Source organism: Mustela putorius, unplaced genomic scaffold (genome assembly GCF_011764305.1).
Source record: "Mustela putorius furo isolate JIRA1106 unplaced genomic scaffold, ASM1176430v1.1 tig00000759_pilon_pilon_pilon, whole genome shotgun sequence".
NCBI classification, from domain to species: Eukaryota; Metazoa; Chordata; class Mammalia; order Carnivora; family Mustelidae; genus Mustela; species Mustela putorius.
In genome coordinates, this window is record NW_025421467.1 from 6487536 (window position 1) to 6512500 (window position 24965).

General features: G+C 39.5%; 1 protein-coding gene across 9 annotated transcripts in view; it reads left to right on the forward strand.

The window, feature by feature from the left end:
- The window catches only part of KLHL32 (kelch like family member 32), a 240785-nt gene that overhangs the window by 139519 nt on the left and 76301 nt on the right, over positions 1-24965 (forward strand). For 5 of the 9 annotated variants that reach the window (XM_045084237.1, XM_045084242.1, XM_045084243.1 and 2 more), the window contains one exon: positions 13034-13249. The exons of 1 other annotated variant lie outside the window; for it this stretch is intronic. In XM_045084237.1, the coding sequence (XP_044940172.1) occupies positions 13034-13249 (216 nt within the window). Of the gene's footprint in view, positions 1-13033; positions 13250-24965 lie in introns of those variants that run through there. 3 more of the 9 variants (XM_045084238.1, XM_045084244.1, XM_013063805.2) reach the window with 3 other exon arrangements.

Here is a 24965-nt window from a genome sequence, read left to right on the forward strand (position 1 = left end):
CGTCCTCTCACTCTCTCTCAAATAAATAAATAAATAAAATCTTTTCTAAAAGTCTTAATTATTTAAATATTAAAATGCTTCATAAATGTATTCACTATTTAATAAAATATTAAAATATAAATATTTTAAGGAGCAGAAGAATGTATGTTTTGTTGTAAACTAAGAAATGAAAGCAATAGGAGTTGAATATTTAAAGGTCTGACATTCTTACCTACCCACTATCCATCAATCAGAATGAAGTAGCTGTAAAGACAGAGAGGAAGATCTACAGTACAGACACAAGCCTGTACCTTTATGCACAGCTGGGGAGAAAATTAGGTAACTACTGGCAAAGGGTTAAACAAAGGATATAAGTAGCTCCTGTGATTAGAAGTAAGAAGCGGGGCAAGTCCTTCCATCTAGAATGGGCTGGCTTGATGGCTTCCTTAGGAAGTAGAATCTGATCTTGGCTGTCCCTCCCCTCTGCACCTTCCTGCCTCAGAAGGGGAAAAGTACATATAATACAGAACTTCCCTTTTCTTACAAGCTTTCTAAAGTCTGTTGAATCAAAGAGTCTTCCAATGCTTCACAAACAATATATGTTTGGCAAACAGCTGGACATTTGAATATTTCTGGTTATCACTAAATGCCAAGAGAGATAAGGTTGCTATTCAACATTCTGGGAGGGGAAAAAACAAAACACAGAAACACCAAGATGTGAGGAGTCAGAAGACCCAAGATTCACTGTAGAAGCTGGGCCTGATTCCTGTGGCATCCCAAGTGGGCTTTCCACCATATTTATCAGTTATATGAAAAACCTGATGTGTACTTTGCATCAGGAGAGAATTACTTATGGTTAGATCAAATATTTGAGAGCACCTTTCTTAATTATAGAGATCTGTTTATTTACCCGACAGTAGAATTATATCTATAAAAAACTGTCATTTCCTCTTTCCATTTGAAGAAATGGATGAGCTTTTTTAAAAAATGGCTTGCTTCTGGGACGCCTGGGTGGCTCAGTTGGTTAAGCAGCTGCCTTTGGCTCGGGTCATGATCCCAGCGTCCTAGGATCGAGTCCCACATCGGGCTGGGCAAGTATGCTATTACATGATGGTCCTAGAAACTGCTATGTCTCCTGATCATCTTTATCTATAGTAATGTCGTGTAGTAATTTAGGTGATGTTTTGAAGGAGGGTATAACTGAAGGGCGTTGATAATTGGATATGAAAGATCACAGCATTGTTCAAATAGTCAAGTCTGTTGAATGTTATTACCAAGAAAAATCTGAAATCTTGTTCAATTTGGTCATTTTGGAGGGAGAAATTTAGGAAATCAAAATGGCATTACTTTTATTTTAACCTATAAAAAACTGTCATTTCCTCTTTGCAATTGAAGAAATGGATATGCTTTTTAAAAAGTGACTTGCTTTTTAAAATCCATAACCCAACAAATATTTTTCAGTTATTTTATTTTGAGAGAAGTTTTTTATTATCTGGAACACAAGTCAAGCTGTACAGGTTGCTGATGCTTATTTTTATTTCACAAGTCATTGATATACTCGGAACCTGATGAGGCAACAAGAGGCATCCGTGGTAGTAAGGCCATGTTTTGCATGGATATCCTTAGTATTAAGTCAAAACCTATCCATCAGACTTCCAAATCTGATCATTTTAACAAGGACTCCTATATTTGGGAAAGAATATTTGTTGTGGGGGAGATGTTGGGGCTAGTTTACAGTAGATGCAATCACGAGATGACAGATACTTTCTGTGTTCTGTATCATTCCTGGGCCAGGGTTGTGATTACACTGCAGAGCTAGATAGGCAAGAGGTTACTGACAGGGTAGGAGATGCATGGTTGTGGCTAAAACAAAGATAGACTGTATGTTAGAAATATGCATGATTGATTAGCAACTTGTGCCACAGCTGGCACACATCAAGACACATCTCTTGGCTGTGACATACATAAGCTGGGCTGTGGGTTATGTTCAGTGAATACGCAGACCCCAACTGTAAGGCTGCATACACATTTCTCTCCCTTGAATGCAAGGGACCTCAGCGATAGGCTTCAGTCTGCTCGGAATTTTAAAATAAAAGAAATCTTATGTGAACATTGGTCACTAATTATTAGTATTTGCTTATTTGAGATAGCTAATACAACAGCCAATGTCTATGCTACAGATGAGAAGAACCCCACCAGGGGACATCAGAAAGGCTGACATTCATCATTCTCTTGCTACGCCCCTGGCCTGGGAAGAGTGGTGGAAGGGCCACAAGTCTACCCACAGACCCCAGACTGTCCTGTTGCCTCCCACGCATGTCCTCACCACCTAATAATTTGCCTCAAAAACGCAATCACATTTGAATATACCTCCAAATAAAACAGTATTTGTCTTTTTCATACCTTCTTGTCCCTACTACCTTCAGTAGTTAATCTGGGGAATAACCACTTTCGTGACTTAATTAGGGGGCTGGACCACACAGAAAGAGTGAATTTGGGGAATATATAAGGTTTAAGAATTATTGCACTTGAAACACTAGTGTTTATTCCATAGCTAGTGTAGTATTGGGGACACATTTTATGGCTCTTCTTATGTTATTTAACTTGTCATCCACAGTATAAGAAACAAATAGAAGAGAAGAGAGAAGCCAAATAGCCCTAAACCAAAGGAAAATAAATACTATTCAAAAAGATTCCCCAAAGAACAACAATGTATGCACCATAATTCTGAATAGAAGCTAAATTTCAAGTGAGAAGCAGTGTGACAGAAATGAAACCTTTTTAGAAAAATAAAAAAGATTGTCCTTTTACTCAAGAGAGTTTCTTGTTGCTGAGCTATAATTTCCATTCAAAATCACTGCCTCTACCTGGGTGCTTGGATTTTGAAGTTATAGAATGTCGGAGAATGGTGACAGTCTCATAATTAGGACAAAGGATCATTTGCAAAGGTTCTTTGCTCTGAATAGCCAATTGATGGAGGCAATAATTCTCTCTTGGACTAAAAATGAAATTTTGGGTGGATTGATATATAGATAGATAGATAGATAGATTTTTTTTTTTCTCCCCACAGCAGAGCTGGTACATTGCACTCATCCATTAACACTTTCAACTTCAGTCATGATATGACCCGTTTTTCCACTTGGAAAACTGAATGACCACTGGCTTTGCCTTTGTGTGTATGTGTAGGAAAGGCAGAAACAGAAGGGAAGTGAGGGAGGCCAATGAGGTATGAAAAATAGGCTGATTTGAATAATGTTCACAATTGGAAAGCCATGTTAGAAAGACATGGCATGTTCTGTTTTGCTTAAATTTAGGTAAAGAGAAAAAGCTCATGGACACTGTTTCATGTGCGTTCAGGACCTGCTCTCTGCTAGAGATCAGGGCCACAATGCAGTCCTTGGCACAGAGAGCTTAGATTTCGCAAAGGGAGGCTGATCTCTAATCCAAGGGCATTTAGAGTGACAAGTGTTGTTAGAAATCTGCCGAGGGCGCGATGGAGGCACAAAGAAGGAAGTTTAGCCTGAATCAGGGAAGCTGAAAAAAACGAAATGGGTTCATTCATCAAGCAAGTGTGTGTTGAACCACCCTACCATGTGCCTAGCACTGTTTTAGGCGGCAGGGATAAACCAGTGAATGAAATAGTTCCTTCCTCCCATGGAACATACTTCTTGGGGCTTGGGGGACAAATACATTGTAACTAAGCATTAGGCAAATAAATGCAGAAGATTTACAGATAGTGATGAGTACCCAAATCAAATGGAGTAATGTGATGGAGGATAACAGCGAGAGGATGGGGAGTGTGCTAATTTAGATCGGATGGTCACACAGAACAATGGAAACATGGTCTTTCATCTGTAGGAATTCTGCATATATTGCTTCCTCTGTTCAGAAACTGGCTAGTCCTGGGAGGGGCAGGGCACCCCAAACGACAGAGCATCAGGAATACAGAAAATAAGAAAATATAGTTAATTCGTTTCCCGACCCTACCCTTTGCCAACATCCGCTCTTCTTTTAGCTATCAGCTCCATGTGGCTTCTCAGAAAAGCCTTTACTAAGTCTCCACTCCATATCAAATCACCCATTATGGGCATTTTCAGCTCCATATTCTTCCCTTTGTAGCCTTTACCTCAATTATAATTTGTCATTTATTTGTAATACGTTTTGATCAACGGCTTGCTCTTCCAACAGAGTATGTACTCTGTGAGGCCTGGGACTTGCCTATTTTTCCTCATCATTATATTGCCAATGCCTGATGTAGTCCTGGTACATGATGAGAATATGTAGCCCATAGAAATGGCTGAAGCCAAGCCAGAGTGGGTGGGATTATTACCCTTCAGGCTGAGAAAATGATCAGGGTATAGATCACGGGAGGCCATGCAGTGTTACTGAGTTTTGACATTTAACCATAAGCAAATGGGTACTCATTAGTGGTTTCTCTCTCTCTCTCTCTCTCTTTTTTTTTAATTGAAGTATAGTTGGCATGTGGTTTTAAATTAGTTTCAGGCGTACAACATTCTGATTCAACAGGTCTGTGGTGTGCTATGCTTATCACAGTTGTAGCCACCATCTCTCCCCATAAACACTGATAGAATACCATTGACTGTATTCTCTATGCCGTCTATTTTATCTCTGTGACTTGCTCATTGTGTATCCTCCACTCCCCTTCACCCATTTTGCTCATCCTCTTAACCCTCTTTGCTCTGGCAAGCATCAGATTATTCTCTGTATTTATGGGTCTGTTTCTGCTTTTTGTTTGCTTAGTCATTTGTTTTGGTTTTAGATTCCACACAGAAGTGAAATCATATGATATTTGTCTTTATTGGACTTGTTTCACTCAGCATAACACCCTCTAGGTCATTCAAGTTGCTGCAAATGGCAAGATCTCATTTTTTTTTTATGGCTAAGTAATATTTCTGTGTGTGTGTGTGTACTCATCTTCTTTGTCTATTCATGATTGTTTCCGTATTTTGGATATTGTAAATAATGCTGCAGTAAACATAACTGCAGTAAACATAAGGATGTATATATCTTTTTAAATTAATATCCTCTGGGTTTTTTTTTAAGATTTTATTTATTTATTTGACAGAGATTACAAGTAGGCAGAGAGGCAGGCAGAGAGAGAGAGAGAGAGAGGAGGAAGCAGGCTCCCCACTGAGCAGAGAGCCTGATGCGGGGCTTGATCCCAGGACCCTGGGATCATGACCTGAGCCAAAGGCAGAGGCTTTAACCCACCAAGCCACTGAGGTGCCCCACTTCTGGGCTTTTTGAGGAGAGGCAAATAAATACCTAGTAGTGGGATTACTGGATCATATGGCATTGCTATTTTTATGAGACTGACATGCTACCTACTGCACTAACGAGGCACCTGGCATTGCTATTTTTAATTTTCTGAAGAACCTCCATACTGTTTTCCACAGTGGTTGCACCAATTTTCACTCCCACCAGCTGTGCATGAATGTTCCCTTTTCTCCACATTCTTGCCAATACTTGTTATTTTTCGTCTTTTTGATAGTAGCCATTCTAACTGCTGTGCGGCGATGTATCATAATGGTTTTGATTTGCATTTTTCCAGAAGACTAGTGATGTTGAGAAGAAAAGATGTTGAGCATCTTTTCTTGTGACTGTTGGCCATCTGTGTGTCTTTTTTGGGAAAATGTCTCTTGAGGTCTTCTGCCCATTTTAAAATCAGATTATTAGGGGTTTTGTTTATTTTCAGTTGTATAAGTTCTTTATATATTTCGGATATTAACCCCTTATTGCATATATCGTTTGCACATATCTTCTCGTCAGTGGGTTACCTTCTCATTTTGTTGATGGTTTCCTTTACTGTGTGAGGTCGTTTTATTTTGGCATAATCCCAACAGTTTATTTGTTCTTCTGTTTCCTTTGCCTGAGAAGGCATATCTAGAAAAATATTGCTGAAGTCAATTATCAGACGTTTTTCTTTGTCTATGTTTTTCAATGTCTATGTTTTCTTTTTAGGAGTTTTATGCTTTCATGTCTCTGATTTGGACCTTTAATCCATTTTGAGTTTGCTTCTGTGTATGGTGTAAGAAAGTGTTTCAGTTTCATTCTTTCGCATGTAGCTGTCCAGTTTTCCCAGCATTATTTATTGAAGACACTGTCTTTTTCCCATTGTATATTCTTGCCTCCTTTGTCATAGATCAATTAATTGTATAAGTGTGAGTTTATTTTAGAGCTCTTTATTCTGTATAAGTGTTCTATGTGTCTGTTTTTGTGCCAGTACTATCCTGTTTTGATTGCTATAGGTTTGTGTAGTATATATCCTGAAATCTGGGCTTGTGATTCCTCCAGCTTTGTTCTTAAGATTGCTTTTGCTTTTTTGAAGTCCTTTGTAGTTCTGTATAAATTTTAGTATTATTTGTTCTAGTTCTGTGGAAAGCACAATTGGTATTTGGTAGGGATTTCATTGCATCTGTTAGATTGCTTTAGGTAATAGGGGCATTTTAACAAGATTAATTCTTCCACTTCTTGAGCATGGAGTGTCTTTCCATTTGTTGGTGTTGTTTTTGATTTCTTTCAACAGTGTCGTATAGTTGTACAGGTCTCTCACTTTCTTGGTCAAGTTTTTCCTAGGTATTTTATTCTTTCTGGTACAATTGTAAATTGAGTTGTTTTCTTAATGATCTTTTGCCACTTTGTTATTAGTGCATAGAAACACATTCGATTTTTGTATATTAATTTTGTGTTTTGCAACTTCACTGATTTCATTTGTTACTTCTAGTAGTTTTTTGGTGGAATTTTTAAAGCTTTCTATGGGTGATATCATGTTATCTGCAAATACAGTGACAGAGTTCTCCATTACCAATTTGGATGACTTTTATTTCCTTTTCTTTTCTGGTTGCCATGGCTACAACTTCCAGTATTATGTTGAATAAAAGTGCAAAGACTGTACATTCCTCTCTTGCTCCTGATCTTAGAAGAAAACTCTCAATTTTTCACCACCATATATGATGTTAGCTGTGGGTTTATCATATATGGCCTTTATTATGTTGAGGTATGATCTCTCTAAACCTACTTTGTTGAGTTTTTATCATGAATGAATGAATGTAAAACTATGTCAAATACTTATTCTTTATCTATTGAGACAGTCATATGATTTTTGTCCTTTGTTGATGTGTGGTGTATAATGTTTATTGAGTTGTGGATATTGAACCATCCTTGCATTCCAGGAATAAATCACACTTGATTGTGGTGAATGATCCTTTTAACGTATTGTTGAATGTGCATTGCTAATATTCATTGAAGATTTTTGCATTTTTGTTCATCTGGGGTATTGACTGTAATTCTCTCTCTCTCTCTCTTTTTTTTTTTTTTTTTTTTTTTTTTTGTAGTGCCTTTGTCTTATTTTCATATCAGGACAATGCTGGTCTTGTAGAATATATTTGAAACTTTCCTTCCTCTTTCATTTTTTGGAACAGTCTATGGAAAGTAATAATAACTCTTCTTTAAACATTTGGTAGAGGACGCCTGGTTGGCTCAGATTGTTGAGCATCTGCTTTCGGCTCAGGTCATGATCCCAGTGTCCTGGGATCAATTCCTGCATCAGGCTCCCTGCTCAATGGGGAGCCTGCTTCTTCCTCTGCCTGCTGCTCTCCCTGCTTGTGCCTGTGTTTTCTCTCTCTCTGACAAATAAGTAAATAAAATATTAAAAATAAATAAATAAATGTTTGGTGGCATTTCTCTGTGAAGCTGTCTGGTCCTAGACTTTTGTTTGTTGTGAGTTATTGATTACCAATTCAGTTTCTTTACTAGTAATTGGTGTGTTGAGAGTTTCTATTACTTCCTGACTGAATTTTGAAAGATTATATATTTCCAGGAATTTATCCATTTTTTCTAGTTTGTCCAACTTGTTAATGTATAATTTTTTGTAATAGACTCTTATAATTCTTTATATTTCTGTGGTGTCAGTTGTTATATCTCTTTTCTTCCTCATTTATTTTGTCTTCTCTTTTTTTTTTTTTCTTGATGAATCTGAGTATAGGTTAGTTAGTATTAATTATCTTGACAAATAACCAGCTTCTGGTTTCATTGATCTTTTTAAATTTTTTTCATCTCTATTTCATTTCTGCTTCAATATTTATTATTTTCTTACTTCTACTAACCTTGGGCTTTTTTCTTTTTTAGCTTCTTTAGGTGTAAGATTAGATTGTTTATTTGAGGTTTTTCTTGTTTCTTGAGGGAGGCCTTGTTGTGAGTTTTTAACAGATGACCAATACGGTCAGATTCTCATAAAAAGAGAGGTTTGAAAATTTGATACTGGAGGTAGAAATTTAGGACCCTGCTCTAGGAAGTCTGGATAGGAGATGATGAGGAACAGAGTAAGAACTGCTAAAGAGGAAGAGCAAACAGGATTTGGTGAATGACTGGTTATGAGGGAGGAATATGGGCCATGTTTTGAGATCCTGATGTGCATGGTTGGTTGTGGTCATCCAACCACATCTTTATCCATTCCATGCTGTGGAATATCCAAGAGAAATGTCCTCTTACAGGTAGTTGGGAAAATGAATTCAGAGCTGAGAGAGGTATGGACTGCTTGTATAGAAAAGGAAGTCATTAACATATGATCAGTTTACAACTCAGCTGTATGTTTTTTTGTTTTGGCCATCCTTCTTTTCCCTGACTTAATGGTATAGGTTATTTATTACTTTTATATCTAAAGGGGACCACATTCTTCATTTTGACCTCCTTGCATCAATGTTGAATCAGGGTTTGTGGATGCCAAACAGCAATGCTCAAATATACTTTATTATTCCTTGCCTACCAAGTCTGATGCCTACTTTTCATGTGTCAAGTTGTGCGTGGTAAGAGCTTTTTATTCATTATCCCCATGATAACCCTGTGAGCTGGTTGAAATTTCTGTTTTGTAACTGAGGAACAATGGGAGGTTCACTGATTGAGAAAAGTCATGGACACTGGTAAGTGTTAGGGTTGGAATTGAACCAGGTTGACTTGATTGTATGCACGGCCTTTGCTCTTCACCAGGGTGGGTTACCTCCAAGTGCCTCTGTCTGCTGATGTTTTTTTCTGCCCCTTAATACAATTATTCTTTACTTTTCTCTGATATAAAAAAGACTTTTTGAAAAAAGATCTAGAATATGTATATGAAAACATTAATAGTGATTATCTCTGCATGGTGATATATAAATGGTTTTCTTTTCTTTTCCATACTTTTCCTGAATTTATGGAATAAACATTTATTACTTTTTATAACTGGAAACATAATGGCACTATTTCTGTAACAGTGATTATTTTCTTCCATGCACATTATTGTAGCTGGGCGTTTAATGTAATTTTTTTAAAAGATTTTATTTACTTATTTGACAGAGACCACAAGCAGGCAGAGAGGCAGGCAGAGAGAGAGGGAGGTGGGCTCCCTGATGAGCAGAGAGCCTGATGTGGGGCTCGATCCCAGGATGCTGGGATCATGACCTGAGCTGAAGGCAGAGGCTTTAACCCACTGAGCCACCCAGGTGCCCCATTTTTTTTCTTTTTTCTTTTTTTTTTTTCACTTAATGTAATTTAACCATTGCTTCCCACCTCCCCACATCACATTATGAGAATCTCTAAAAGCAGCATTATTGGTATTATTTTGCTTGCACAAGGTCTTAGCCAAAAGGACAAGAAATGATGATATTGCTTAAAGCTCACAAAACGCCAACAAGAGGAATGCATGATTTAGCATCATGACCTCACTGAAGATGGTTTATCTTTTTTCCCTGATCTTTCTACTTTATACAGTTTAAACTACTGAGTAGCTAAGTATGCATGGCAAAGGGAGTGGAAACCTGTGACATGTATAGAAAGCACTGGAGATTTGGGGAAATTATGTTTGTTTGTTTGTTTTTTTCGGATTTTATTTATTTTTAGGGAGGAGGGTGGGGCAGAGGGAGAGGAAGAGTGAGAATCTTAAGCAGGCTCCACACCCATTTCAGGGCTCAGTCTCACAACCCTGAGATCATGACCCAAGCCCAAACCAAGCATCAGACCCCCAACTGACTGAGCCACCCAGGTGCCTGGGAAATTGTGTTTTTAAGTAGAAGAGAAGAGAAATGAAAAGGCAAAGATAGGGAGTAAATTTTCAACTGATGTTTCTCTTGTAAAGGAATATATATCTCAGTTCATTTCCCTTTTGCTGTTCAGACAGACACTGACGCTTGTCCAATTAGCTTCTTAGTTCTCTACTAATATGAAATATTTGTTAGTTTGTATTTGGGGGTTATGTAAAATTAGACCCTTAGAAAATTAAAACATTTCAGAACTGGGGAAACAGGCATTCAGGCATTCATTGACTACCTTCAAAAGAAATGCAACAGAAAAGAAGCAAAATTAAGGTAGATTAATTCTCTGGTTCTCCATAGTTCTGAACCAGCCTACTTTTAAGCTGAAGGCATCTAATTGGAAGAAACCCAGTATCTCTCTACAAGGAAATAAAGATGCTTGATAAAGAATATTTGATTAAAAAAAAAGAATATTTGATTGCTTCTATGTAATTTGTTCCCAAATTTTTAGTTATACATACTTCTTGGCAGGAGAACAACTGGAGATAAAAACATTTTTGCTGGGCTCCGCCTGTCTACCTTTAACTTTGCTGAGCTTAGCTGTTTCTGCTTATGCACATACTAAGTTATCTCCTTGCTGTGCTGCTGGGCACTGCCTCAGGACCTTGAGCCATGCCTTGGACATGTGCCTGGGGTATTTGAAAGGCACCGACACCACCTTGACCTCGCCCAGCATGCCTCTGGGGGCCTGCAGAGTAATTTACGGGGACGCCAAAGTTATATTCAGGACCCTGAGCAGTTAAACTTGCTTCATAGATGCACTGACCAGAAAGAACATTTATTCCTAGGAGTTGGTCCCAAAGTCCTTTATGGAAACAAGGGTGACATGTTCTTTACTCCCAGAATAAAATTTACCAATCCTAAAATGTAAGATTTGGAGAACAGTTTAAGCATTATCTGAAATAATTGGTGCTAGAGTTAAAAATCTTCAGTATTCCTTTGGTAAAATCTGCTGAATGGGAAGCCAGGACATATTGATTGAACGGCAGTGAGTGGACTCTTGCAATGGATTTTAGTGGTCATCTGTAGTAAATTTCATTTTAAAGCTAAGCGTTTATTCCCTTTCAGTTGTGTTGGCAAATAGAGCTATGAGGAGCCAGAATCTTATGCTGATTCCTGAAGTCATCTGTCTTGACTCCTGTTAGAATATAATTAAAGTGTCATCTCCCCTCCTAAGAAATGGAATCTAAAGTTAAAAAAAAAAAAAAAATCAGGTAGCCATGATGATGGTGCAGCTGTTACTCAAAGAGCTGTTTTTACAATTTCTTTATTAACATTTTATTCTGGAGAACAGCACTGTCCTATAGAAACACAATGGGAGCCACATACGTCATTCTAAATTTTTTTTAGTAGTTGCATTAAAAAAAAAGTAGAAAGAAACAGGGGAAATTAATTATAATGACACAGTTAATCTACTGTATCCAGAAGAATATCATTTTAACATATAATCAATATAAAATTATTAATGAGATATATTACATTCTGTTTCTCTTCTTCCTGGCTTTTGGGGTACTTTAACACTTGGAGCACCTCTCAAATCAGACAAGCCATATTTTAAGTGCTCAGGAGCCGCTTGAGGCTAGGGGCTACCATGCTGGACACAGATTTAGAATGTAGTCCTTTAAACTTACAAATATTCTGGTAACAAAAACATTCAAATAGAATATAAATATTTTAGAAAGTGTTCTTAATATTCCTGGATGACTTGAAAAGGGGAAATGTGTTGAAAATTACTTAAATAGCTCAGTGGAGTGAAATAGCTATCTGATGGTATTCTGCATTCCTTAAGCTGGTGGAAAATACTGCTCACATATTCAAATTTTCAAGTTAAAAATGGGGGAAAACAGGACATTTATTCTACTTGAAATAAGTTTGCTATCATCAAGTCTGTGTGCCCACTGTGATTCTCGCAGAGTTAAAGAAAGTTTCCATGGGAGTCATGGCTCTCAGGAGGCATTATTTTAGAGCCATAGCTATGAACTTGAGAAGTGGTAGGGACAGCGAAAATCCTCCCAAAATGAGCATTGCTACAGGAACTCCTTGAATAAGAAGGAAGTATTGTCAGTGGTTGTCTGAACATTTGAGGCTAACAAAAAATAAAGAATAATTATAAATTGTTCATCTTAAGTAGGTTCAATATAGAATTATTCAAGACAGGAATCTTTTCTGAGAGATTCCTTCATTTCCTGAGACCTTATGTGTAAAAAATCTGTGTTTTAATTTCATTAAGTCAGGATGGGTTCTTTTTACTCGAAGACATACTTCATTTGAAGTTTTGGAAAAAGAGGGGTCTATCTGATTTCTGTAGTTTGTGTCATCGAATCACAACTCCTACTTTACCTGCACGCACATTCTCTGTGGTTGAACAAACTTCTCGCTTGAGAGCTGTGAAATACAGAAAGGGTAAAAAAATCAATTTTCTTCATTGGTAAAATGTCTTTTGCAAAGTAACATTTTAGTCAGTGAAGCCAGAAACTCCTTTCAACCCCTTTATTAAGATGTCTTTAGGGTACCTGGGTGGCTCAGTTGGTTAAGCGTCTGCCTTCGGCTCAGGTCATGATCCTAGAGTTCTGGGATCAAGTTCAGTATATGGCTCCTTGCGCAGTGGGGAGTCTGCTTCTCTACCTCCCTCTCCCCCTCCCCCCACATGTGCTCTCATGCTCTCTTTTCCTCCCTCAAAATAAATAAAAATAAATTTAAAACTCTTAAAAAAAAAAGATGTCTTTAAATATATGGGTTTTAAGAGGGACAAAGTAAGGAGAAATGATGAATTCTAGAACATGCAGTTCTCTGCCAAAGTCATAGTTATAGGATTTTTTTTTTTTTTTTTTTTACATTATCAGTGGAGTCCTATTTCCCCCACTCCTGTCATAAAACCTTAATGAATCAGTGTGAATTTCTTGCCTGCTCTTTCTTGGATTAATTTCTAAGAGATCTTTTTTTCCCCCCATTTTTATTTTTTTGGCACCCAGGAATTAAATAGCTTTAATTACTTGGATCTGTACAGACTTGCTGACCTCTTTAACCTCACTTTGCTGGAGAAGGCAGTGATCGATTTCTTAGTGAAACATCTCTCTGAGCTCCTGAAGAGTCGCCCAGAAGACGTTCTAACGCTTCCTTATTGTCTGCTCCAGGAGGTTCTGAAGAGCGACCGCCTGACCTCCCTGAGTGAAGCGCAGATCTGGCAGGTAAGGCGCTCTGTGTGGGTCTTCTTTTGGCAGGGAAAAGGCACGGAATGGTTAAAAGTTGAACAGCTGAGGAACAATGATAATTTTGTCTGGTTCGGTTCTCCTCTGGGTCAAAGGCAGAAGTCATGCTCCCTTGGTGGGCAAGTGATTGGAGAACACCAGCTCTCAGGGCTCAGAGGTCTCAGCCCCTGCTCGGATTAACTCTAGCTGTCAGAGGTGTGGTTTCTCAGTCGCTCGCTGGGGCTTCCCAAAAACCTAAGGAGGAGTGGGGTGTTTACATCAGAAAGAGTCAAGAATTTCTTTTCTCCTAGTAAAGATAGTTTCTTAAACCGAATATGAGAAGATCGGATTGTTAAGCGCCATATATGCGTATTTAAGACCAATGGAAACAGAGTAGATTTTGGGCTTTCCTGTAAACAATTCAGAACCATTTTTTTGTAGCAGCTGAGAGCAGCTGGGACCTTAAATGAAATGAAGCTCTTCTTGCACTGCAGTGGAAAAATCCCCCTTTAGTTCATTCTGCATTCATTGCTATTTTCCTAAACCCTGCCTTTCTCCTGACGTAGCGTTCTTTCCAAACATCCTTGTCTAGGGGATGGAGGATGTTTTGTGTTTTGGAGTTGATTATTCCGTTTAAATCCTTTTCTGCTCATCCCCACTGCCTTTACTTGAACAATCCACATGGTGTCTTTGGGAAACAAAGCCCATCTTACCCCTTTCGTTTTACCTCGCCCACCTCCCTCTCTGAACACTGGCTCGCCATCTTGTTATACCTTCAAGATTTCAGGATCAATTTATTTATAGACGGAATACATGAGAGAAAAACAAATAAAATATACATTTTGTTTATATACTTTTTTATATACATGTTCATGCTATTTATATATGGAAGACAAGAGAAAATACAAAGTCATCTATCTGTTAGCTGATTGGACACTAAATTCCTGGTATTTTAGCAAGGGACATAGGGAGAGTACTCGAACTCTGGCCAGGACAGGCAGAGGTAGCTGTTAATTATCCAGCACCTGACTCTACTCACCGATAGTTTTCCTGGTGTCTTTCTCTCCCTTATTTCTCTCTTTGTATTACATTAATCAGCAACTTCCTTCTTTACTGTTGCTCCCCCACTGAGGATAGGAGCTATGGTGCTGTGAGGGCCTTCCAGGACCTGGACTCTTCTTATTGACTAATTGTCACAGTGGGCTTGAAGGACAGTCGTTATCACTCCGTGTTCCAGATGAGCAAAATGGGGTTTCCGTGCCTTCCTGAGGGTTACAGAGCAGAGCTAGCCTACAGATCATGTCTGCAGACACCTGCCCTCATCTCTCCAGGATTCCATGCTGTCTTGACAAAGACAATGTAAGGAAAAAGAATAAGCCATACTTTTATTCTGTTTCTTAGGTATTTCTGATAATGTTTATTCAGGCAGAGCTCAAAAATTGGTAAGGATGAATTGGGGTTGTTTTTTTTTTTTGAAGATTATATTTATTTATTTGACAGAGAGAGAGAGATCACAAGTAGGCAGAGCAGTAGGCAGAGAGAGAAGGGGAAGCAGGGAAGCTGCTGGCTCCCTACTGAGCAGAGAGCCCAATGCCGGTCTTAATTCCAGGATCCTGAGATCGTGACCTGAGCCGAAGGTAGAGGCTTCACCCAGTGAGCCACCCAGGTGCCCCAGGATGAGTTTTTGGTATGAATTTTAGTTACCTGTGGTTCTCCCCTATAAATGCAAATCATCAACATTTTCTGGTCAATTCAAAATGGGAGATTGCCAAATTTTTCTTCACTTCCCAAAGGGAAAAAGAAAGACTTGGAATGAGTTCCGCATTTAATTATTTCTAACCGAATTGAGATCTGAGCCAGTCATCCTTGTGGCTTCTATCTCTTTTTGTGGCATGGTTGAAGGAACTACCAGAGATGGAATGTGCAGATGTCTGAGTAACCAAAAAAAAAAATTCCATACTGTCCACTTAAGAGTTATCAAAATTGCCTCTCTAAAGGTTACTAATATTATCATGTAGAATTTTAAAAACTGCTTTCTGCTGCAGGCAATATCTTTTTTGTACTTGGTCCTCAAGAAAGAATTACAAGACTCCCATAAATATGATCAATTTAGGCATTCAGCAGGCAATAAGAAACTGTTTTTGCTTTATCTTAGTAAATAAGTAATTCCCTCATACTCAACCCAATAGCGAAAAATTAAATCAGACCAGCTATATTGCCTCAAGTATAGTTAAGTTCATCATTTTTGCTGAGGTTATACTAGTAATGCAATATACCATGGAAGAATCTAATATTCAGCCCAGGGTGAAGATTGGGTATGCCAGAGGATTAGTGTCAGGGTGCTTTATAGGAGTGAATCTTGATGGACAGGCTGGAGACAGATCTACAGAATCTCATTAAATCGCTGAATTGTTCATTACGGAACGTTCTCACTGTAATAAAGTGCTCATTGACTTTGACAAATCCCCATCCCATGTCTTAAAGAAGAACAGTGAAGCAAGGGGTGGGAGAGGAGAAAGGAAATTGACACAAAGTAGGACAGGTAATAGAGAAGCGGATGGAGCGGTAGTGCTCTTTGATTAATATGTGCAACTAGTAACTTAAGGCGAGAGCCCAGTAAACACATGCACACGCACCCGCACACACATGTGCGCACATGTTTTACACATATGCTTCTTCCACTGTCAACTGATAATATAATCTGGGACCTCCCCTTTCTTTTGGTAAAAGGTCTCATTTTCATTATTTACCAGATTTCACGCAGTCTGTCTCTGAAGATGTCATAAGAACCTTCCAATTATTCTCATGGAACAAACTCTGTCTGTCTTTCTCCTGCTGTCCCTTTTCCACTTCCTTTCCTGATAAAATGTGCTGCAGGCTGTGGTAACCAGTCTGTGTGGAATCCCCCAAGATTACGCCTTATATCTGTTCTTTTTTTTTTCTTCCCCCATCTGACCTTTTTGAACTTTAAGTCTCTTCTCTCACAGAGGGCTTCTTCATCCCCATAAACGGTTTTTTCCTCCCTTCCTTGGCCTGAAACTACTTGGCCTGTTAGGTAACTTCTCTTTACATTCATAGGGTAACATAGAGACTTGCGCTGTATACACACGTTAATGTATAAGGGCACTGAAGTCCCCTCAGAAAAATGCTTTTTAAAAAAATTCAGTTGAATTCAGCTTAACGATTTAGTCTGATGTTTCAAGGCCAGTGATTTCTAGGTTCCAGATGAAAGACACCAAATTTGTTATGGGGCTCAAAGAAACAGGAGACTAAAAATGAGCAAATCAGTTGGAGAGGAAACGTGAGCATGAGGTCACATACATTCGTGACCTGGCAAATCTCCACCAGTTTTATTTGGCTTTCGGGTCTTAGCTCTAACATAGGACTTTGGTTTCAGTAAGGTCTTGTTAAATTTTTCCTGTTAGATTCAACATAGAGTTTCAGACTTCTGAGCTGGGGTCCTGCTGTAAAACTTGAGTGAAAAATGAAACCATTCCATACCACTCCCCTGTATAGGGTCTGTTTTCATTTTCATAGGAAGTTCTGGCTAATCCAGTTTTTTCCTGAAGAAAATGCATTCTCTGCCTCTTCTACCCCGGATTCTCTTTTACCAGAATGAAGGCTCAGAGATCACTTTTCATGGGAGTGGAAAAAGACCAAGTATGATGTAAATTCTTAACATTTGTTAGCACATGGAGAAGATGTGGTTCTCCATCCATCACCATTGAAGAAGAACAGTGAAGTTCTTGTGAGCACCTAGGAAATGCCCCAAACCATGCTGGAGTGTGGAAGGCCAAGTATATGTTTGTTAACTTGGTTTTCCTCTCCCATGCTTCACCCCAAATAGGAAGGAACCTTATGATTTTTTAAAAAAATACATTTATTTATTTACCCATTCATTTATTTATTTTTAGAGAGAGAGAAAGAGAAAATAGGGGGAATAGCAGAAGGAGAGGAAGAGAGAAACTCAAGCAGAACTCCATGCTGAGTGCAGAGCCCAACACAGAACTTTGTCTCACAACCCTGAGATCATGACCTGAGCTGAAATCAAAATTCAGACACTTAACTGACTGAGCCACCTAGGTGCCCCTGATTTTAAACCATGAGTTCAGTTCTCTGGATTATTATTTCATCTCTGAAACAAGAAGGATATTTTAAAATGGATAAAGATAGTTGGTGGAAATAAAAGTGACTGTTTCTTGAGCCCCTATTATGTACTATGTATGGTGTTAGAATCTAGATCCTGGGGTAAAAAGCTTTCCAGAAATATTCTACTATTGGGTTAGAGAGATTTAGTTTAGTTTTATCTCTGAATGTGGAGAACTTTGTTTTTTCCTCAATTTATTAATTTATTTACTGATGCTGTTTTCAGTGAGGAGGACTTACTATAAGAATGATATATACATCAATGCTTTCTGTCATTATTAGCCTAGGGTTGATGGCCCCTCCTTTTGTATTTTAACCAAACAATTCAGTGATCACATCACCGATGTTAAATAGGATCAGATCTCAGCAGGGACAGTCTCTTTTACCCAGGTCATGTTCGACTTTAGAATGGTAAGAGGAATGAGTCCCCTGATTTGGGGTTGGGGGTATTCATGTTTACATTTGTCTTTGACCGTGTGCCCCCAGAGGCAGAGGTTGTGCCTGTATGTTTGCACTGAACACGGCCTTGGTCTCTTGCTCTCTATAAATAATAAATAAAAACAATAATGTGGAGTTTTCATATTAAAATGTGTTGAATATTAAAATGTATCGAATGGATAAGAATACATCCTACTATTCCTGGGCTGTGTTTATTCTAGGAATTGGTAGACAAAATGAATTTGGCCTTTTATCTTATTTCTTTAAATTTTTATTTATTTATTTTTGAAGTAGGCTCCATACCCAGCACGGAGCCCAACACAAGCTCGAACTCATGACCCTGAGATCGAGACCTGAGCTGAGATTAAGAGTCGGCTGCTTACGTGACTGAGCCACCCAGGCGCCGCCCCTGAGTTTGGCTTTTTAGAACTGCATGTTTCCTTATATTTTTGTTGGAAATTTGGTTCCACAAGTCATACTGTTAGTAACACATTTACTTTATATCTCTAGAGACGCCAGCCACACATTGTTTAGAGTACTCAACAACCTCAGATGCCGTGTGTTTTTGACAAGCCCCTTCCAGGCTTTTATCTATACCACAAAACCACCCACTTACAGTTTGATTTAGAAGGAATCCCAGAAGGTGAGCCCAAACAAAAAGCGACTATCCCTTTCTGGTTAGAAAGTAGACACACTAGTGATATACACGGCTTTCATCTTTTATCTCCTACTTTATAAATTGACCCAGACGTACTTCTGGCCAGGGAGAAACAAGGGCTTTGAACAGCACTCTGTGTTAAAACAGTACTGCCGTAATACTTCGAATTTGAATATCATGTCACAATTTCAAGAATGCTTCTGCGTTTATCATTGCTTTGTTGTCCTGGGGTGCAAATGGAAAAAACAGACGTAACAAGGCTAGAGATCAAATTCATGTCTTCTAATCTTGGGCCCTTCCTGCTTTGGTCCATAGCTTCTAAATTCAGAGCGGAAACTCAAAAGAACTTGGGAGTGATGGACACAGAGGTGTATCAAATTAACTCTGTGGCTTATTTTATATATATATATATATATATATATATATATATATATATATTTAACACACACAGAGAGAGAGAGAGAGAGAGAGATCACAAGTAGGCAGAGAGGCAGGCAGAGAGAGAGAGGGGGAAGCAGGTTCCCTGCTGAGCAGAGAACCGGACGCGGGGCTTGATCCCAGGACCCTGAGACCATGACCTGAGCCGAAGGCAGAGGCTTTAACCCTCTGAGCCACCCAGGTCCCCCTTATTTTTTTTTTTAAGATTTTATTTATTTATTTGTCAGAGAGACAGTGAGTGAGAACACAAGCTGGGGGAGGGGAAGAGGCATAGGGAGGAGCAGACTCCCGGCTGAGCAGGGAGCCCGATGTGGGGCTCGATTCCACGACCCTGGGATCGTGACCTGAGTCACGGGCAGACGCTTCACCAACTGAGCCACCCAGGCATCCCTCCTGTTATTTTAAAAGAATTTTGCAAGGGCTGGACCATTCATGTTTTCTGTTGTGGTTCCCAGAGAGTGAAAGGATAGTGGCCAAGCCTGCCTCCCCCATGTCTGTGCTGTGTTGTTGGTTCTGACTCGGCTCTGTGGCACGCACTTCCTTCCTCCCTACATTTATTTCAAATACTGTTGAGTGTCTGCCCCGCCCGGTCGTGGGCTACTGAGTCCTACTTTTGCCTGCTATGTAGTGGGTTTGGGCAGTCCGAGTGGAAAGGACTGACGTGGCCCTGCTTTCATGAATCTTACAGTCTGATGTGAAGCTTCCCACCGGCTACTCTTTCCTACCATGCTTGATTCCTTCTCAGTTGGGGACAGACCTGTGCTGAATAATGTGCTAATTTGGGGCTTGTTGACATGATCTGGGTACAATGGAAAATGAAATGCTTTTGTTTGGGCATTTCAACACGACGTAGCATCCCTTTCCCTTTTCCTCACTGTTTTCTTCATTGTTAATTCTTGTTCATTGTCCCTACACGCTAAACTGCTTTGCAAACCTCTATCAGTTAGGGTTGTGCAGTGCAGACCTCGAAGAGATCAGACTGAGTGGGTATCTGGTCATTTAATGTCTGGTGGGTGGGCGGTCATTTAATCAGAAAATTCTGTGAGTAGCATTCTCATTGGTAACTAGAACTGGAATAATGCTGCGGCCTGAAAACACTTATCCCCAGATGAGACTATAATCTTTCCTTATATTCCCACCCTTCCTCAATTCAATGTCATATACTCATGAGGCATTACTTTTTTTTTCAGATAGGTACTTTCTGGGTATCTTCATGGTATCCCACTTTATTTTTTTACTTCCCTTTCCTTAACCTAATTAGATGTGTACCATTTCTCGATTTTCTTCCTGAAACATCTGGCATTCCCTCCCTGCTACATATGGTCTTCACTCCAAATGGAAGGAGGATATCTCCCTTTTCTTCTTCTTCTTCTTCTTCTTCTTCTTCTTCTTCTTCTTCTTCTTCTCCTTCTCCTTCTTCTTCTTCTTCTTCTTCTTCTTCTTCAATTGCAGTATATTCTTTTTTTTAATTTGTTTATTTTTTTATTAACATATAATGTATTATTAGCCCCAGGGGTACAGGCCTGTGAATCGCCAGGTTTGCACTTCACAGAACTCACCATAGCACATACTTTCCCCAGTGTCCACAATCCAACCATCCTCTTCCTACACCCCTCCCCCAGGAACCCTCAGTTTGTTTTGTGAGATTAAAAGTCTCTCATGGTTTGTCTCCCTCTGATCCCATCTTGTTTCATTGATTCCTTTCCTACCCCCCCCCAAACTCCCCACGTTGCCTCTAAGCTTCCTCCAGTCAGGGAGCTCTCCCCTTCCTTCTTACAGGTCTTAGGGAGGAGAACAAACCGTGGCTCCTTCGAATCCCAAATAGTGCTGTGCCCTGAGGAGGTTTTATCTTCCAAGGGCCCCCAGCTGGACACTGAGCAGAACTGCTAGTTCAGGGCTGGGTGCTCCAAGCTTCCGGAGGTGTATTTAGTCATTTGTCCTGAGGTACAGGCAGCTAATTCCCCAGGAGGACACATTCCAGAGGAGCTTGACTGGTGGCCTTGCCGTTCTCTGCCTGGGCCGTGCGCCTTTGCAAGATGCCTGACACTTTCATTTCAGAGGGACTTTGCTTCAGCTAATCCTCAGCACTAGAGCTGTGTGTTGTCAAGTAGCTGTGAGGGGCAGTGATTATCAGAAATTACAGGAGACCTAACTTGTATTTGTGCGCTGCTGTTCTCATGAGGTAATCGGGGGTTTTTGTCCTTTTTTTTTTTTTTTTTAAATGAGCACAACAGAACAACAAGGTGATTTATGAGATATGACATATTTATGTTCTCCGCTTCTAATTTTCACTGTGATTCATGTTGTTTCCACACTGATACTTTGTTGTTGCTGCTGTGCGAAGGAAAAAGGTGGCTGGAGAATATTACTTCTGCATTGGTGGCCTGCAGTAATATTTGCTGCTACCTGGGTTATCAGGGATTTAAAAATAAAACCCAACTCTAAGCTATATATGAGGTAGAAACCCTGAGGCTAGGCACAGAAGTTCATTAATAATAGCAACAATAACTATTCTTTACAATCCCAGAAAGCTTCATATTTTAAAAACATTTTTCCATACATAATTTCATTTGAGTCTGTCTTCAGCCTGTTGATGTTGAGAAAGCAAATATTACCCAAATTTTAACAAGTCAGGAAACTAAAGCTCACAGAGGGCAAGGGATTGACTCACTTCACAGTGTATGTTCAACGGAGGTTGCACTGTATGCTCTTGAAATATATTAGATCCCTAAGAAAACAGAAACTCAAAGCACCTGACTTGTCTTTTCATACGTTGAAGAGGTTCTATTTATCTATAATGAGTAATCTAGCAGTATACATTTCCTAGTAAATTACCAGTTTTCGTCTTCACCTGTTGAACGGCTATGTGGAAAGTCGCAAACAGGACTCCGATAAAAGCAGTAAGAGAAATTGTAGCCAAGGGTGTTTCTTTATCAGAGCCTGGAAAATTGGGGCTCTAGGTGGTTTGATGAAGAGAAGTGACTGGAGAATTGTGGCTGAGTCAGGGAGCCCCCTTGCATTCCTTCAAGGCACAGGTGATGAAGTAGGAAGCACGAAAAGTCCCATAAGGGAGGATCACTTTAAAATCCCATCAAGGGATTTAAATCGGTTTGAAAGAGAACCTGGAGCACCATTATTTTTGCTGCAGCCGTACAGACTGTCGTGGGAAGTCTGCAGGCTGTTGGAAATTGGATGGAATGAATGGAAATGAGTAATCATGATATTTTTATTTTATGAACAACACGTTGAAAACTTAGAAATTTAAGTAGCAGAAATTGACAGTTGGGTGATGGCTTAAATATGGGGCTTAAGAGAAAAGGAGAGAAAAGCTAATTTTTATTGGACTTGATAAATGTTAGTCTCTTTCCAGAAGAAAGGAGTCTTTGACCCATATCCTGCATCCCAGATTATTTCTATGGGATTCCTTATTGGGCCAGTTGAATATCTAGAGGCTTCGGAGACCATAGAGATTTCCCATTCTGGGCATTCTAAGGGACAAGATCTAAAATTAACCATGGAGTGGCTCAGAGGCTCCAAAATTATTTATATTCGAAAGAGATGTAGACGCCTTGACATTGATTGTTGAATACTGACATTCCTACCCACTGCTTCTCCTGCTCCTGCCTCCAGAACTTTAGCTTCAAGTAAAAATAAAGAACACCTCAACTTGGCACATCCAGAGGAGAAGGGTGTCCTTTCTAGAATAGATAACAGTCATCAGCAGCGTTCATAAAGATAATTTTCAGACTTCTTTTGTGCCCACGCTACAGAGCCATACATTCTCTGGGTTGAGGTTTTACTCCCTGGTCTGATCACCACTTTGTGACTTGGGGTGGTGCATTGGAGGAATGGAAACAGACTTTGACGTTCTGACAAAACATAACCAAGAAGAAAAATCCTCTTAGGAAAAGAAAATTCTTTATGAATTCTAGAGATAGATATCAAAAATTCTGGACATTACAACAGCCAAACTATGAAAAGAACCTAGGTGTCTACAACAGATGAATGGATAAAGATGTAGTAATTATATATAATGGAATACTATACAGCCATCAAAAAATGAAATCCTGCCATTTGCAATGATGTGGATGGAACTAGAGGGTATTATGTAAAGTGAAATAAGTCAATCAGAGAAAGATAATTATCATATGATCTCCCTGATATGAGGAATTTGAGAGGCAGCGTCGTGGGGGGAACGGAGGGAAAAATGAAACAAGATGGGATAGGGGAAGGAGTCAAACTGTAAGAGACTCTTAAGAAGCAAACTGAGGGTTCGGTAGTGGAGGGGGTAGGAGAGATAGGATGGCTGCGTGGTGGACATTGGGGAGAGTATGTGCTACGGTCAGTGCTGTAAGACTGATGGTTCAAAGACCTGTTTCCCTGAAGCAAATAATATATGTTAATTTAAAAAATATTTTAAAAATCTGGACCTTGCTTCCCTTTGTCTAGAGGGAATATTACATATCAGTGTCAGTAAATGACATAGACATTACTTATGCTTCAAGGATAGAAGCCAAAAGGAGCCCTGCAAGCTAGAGGTGGCGTGCACACATCTTTGTGTGTGTGTTCTTGTTGATGAGAAATGCCCACATGCTACCTCCTCTGACCACACAAGGAAATCAGGTAATTGAAGGAGTGATGAATGGTGCTCTGAAGTTTAAACGTTTTAGAAGGACCTATCTTATTAACACTTTAAAACAAGTGAGCATAATATCATTAATTTTGATTAATTCATTTGCTCTTAATATAGCTTTTAATTTGTAATTCTATGTGAGTTACAATGTAATTCGGCATTAATTATACTAAATTGACTATAAGTCAGCCAATCACAATGGGAAATTACTCACAGCTGAAAGTAAAACTGAACCTCTCCATCCAGAAAGGACAGCACTTCGTTAAGAGGCAAACACAATTTAGGCGTCCCTCTCTTTGGCTGTGAGGATGACATTGGACTTGGTGGAGGACTGTGAGTGGTCTCGTATTCTGCCCACTTCTGGGACTATTCACTGTTTGGAGTGAAACCCAATTAAATAATAAACAAAGGGGTTGATTTATCAGATTTGCCAAAGAAGAACAATCTTTCTGCCTTCCTCATTTCTTGCAAGATTTAGGCCACATAGAGAGACTGTGTGGTACGTGAGAACAATCAGTTCCACAATCAGTTCCACACTTCTTGGGTTTGGGGGGTTAGAATAGGCACTTACCCAGGTTGGCTTGGATTTCATCTTCATGCTCTGTGAGCTATCTGGGAAATCCTGTTTCAAATTCCTTATGAGGTCAGTATCCTGAAGTCACTCCTCTTTGGTCAACACACAGGCTGTCTTCTGAGCAAAGGAAGTCATGCCTTAAAAAGCCAATACCATGGGGTGCCTGGGTGGCTCAGTCAGTGAAGCATCAGCCTTTTGCTCGGGTCATGATCCTGGAGTCCCGGGATCAAGCCCCAGGTCAGGCTCTCTGCTCAGCAGAGGTCTGCTTCTCTCTCTGCTCCTCACCCGACTTGTGTTCTCTCCCTCTCACTGTCTCTGTCTTTGTCTCTCTCTCTCTCAAATAATAAGTAAAATCTTAAAAAAGATAAAAATAAAAGAGCCAATACCACACCGGGAGAAGGACTATCCATGAGGTGATGATGGAGTGTCTGTCACTGGGCAGCTTGCTGGAGATACCATGTGCACAGCGGAAGTAAAGTGGCCCCCGGAGAGTATGGGTCCTTGAAAGATACTTGTGAGGGAGCTCTTCGCCAGATAGCTTCTCTGCAATTTGTCTCTTAAATAACAATCAAAACAAACTTTGAGGTGCTGCAGAAAGAAAGTCATAGGACAGTCAGCAACATCCTGCTTGAAGTATATTTCACGTATGTAGAACTATGGGAATTTTGCACAGTCTGTGTTACATTTGTGGTGACCCATGGACTCATAAAAGATGTCTAGATATGAGGGAACAGATTTTGCTAAATATTGCATGGAAAATTTGGGGCTGTGTTTAATAACTGTTAATCAGCCATTGTTTCTTCTTCTTTTTTTTTTAAAATATTTTTAT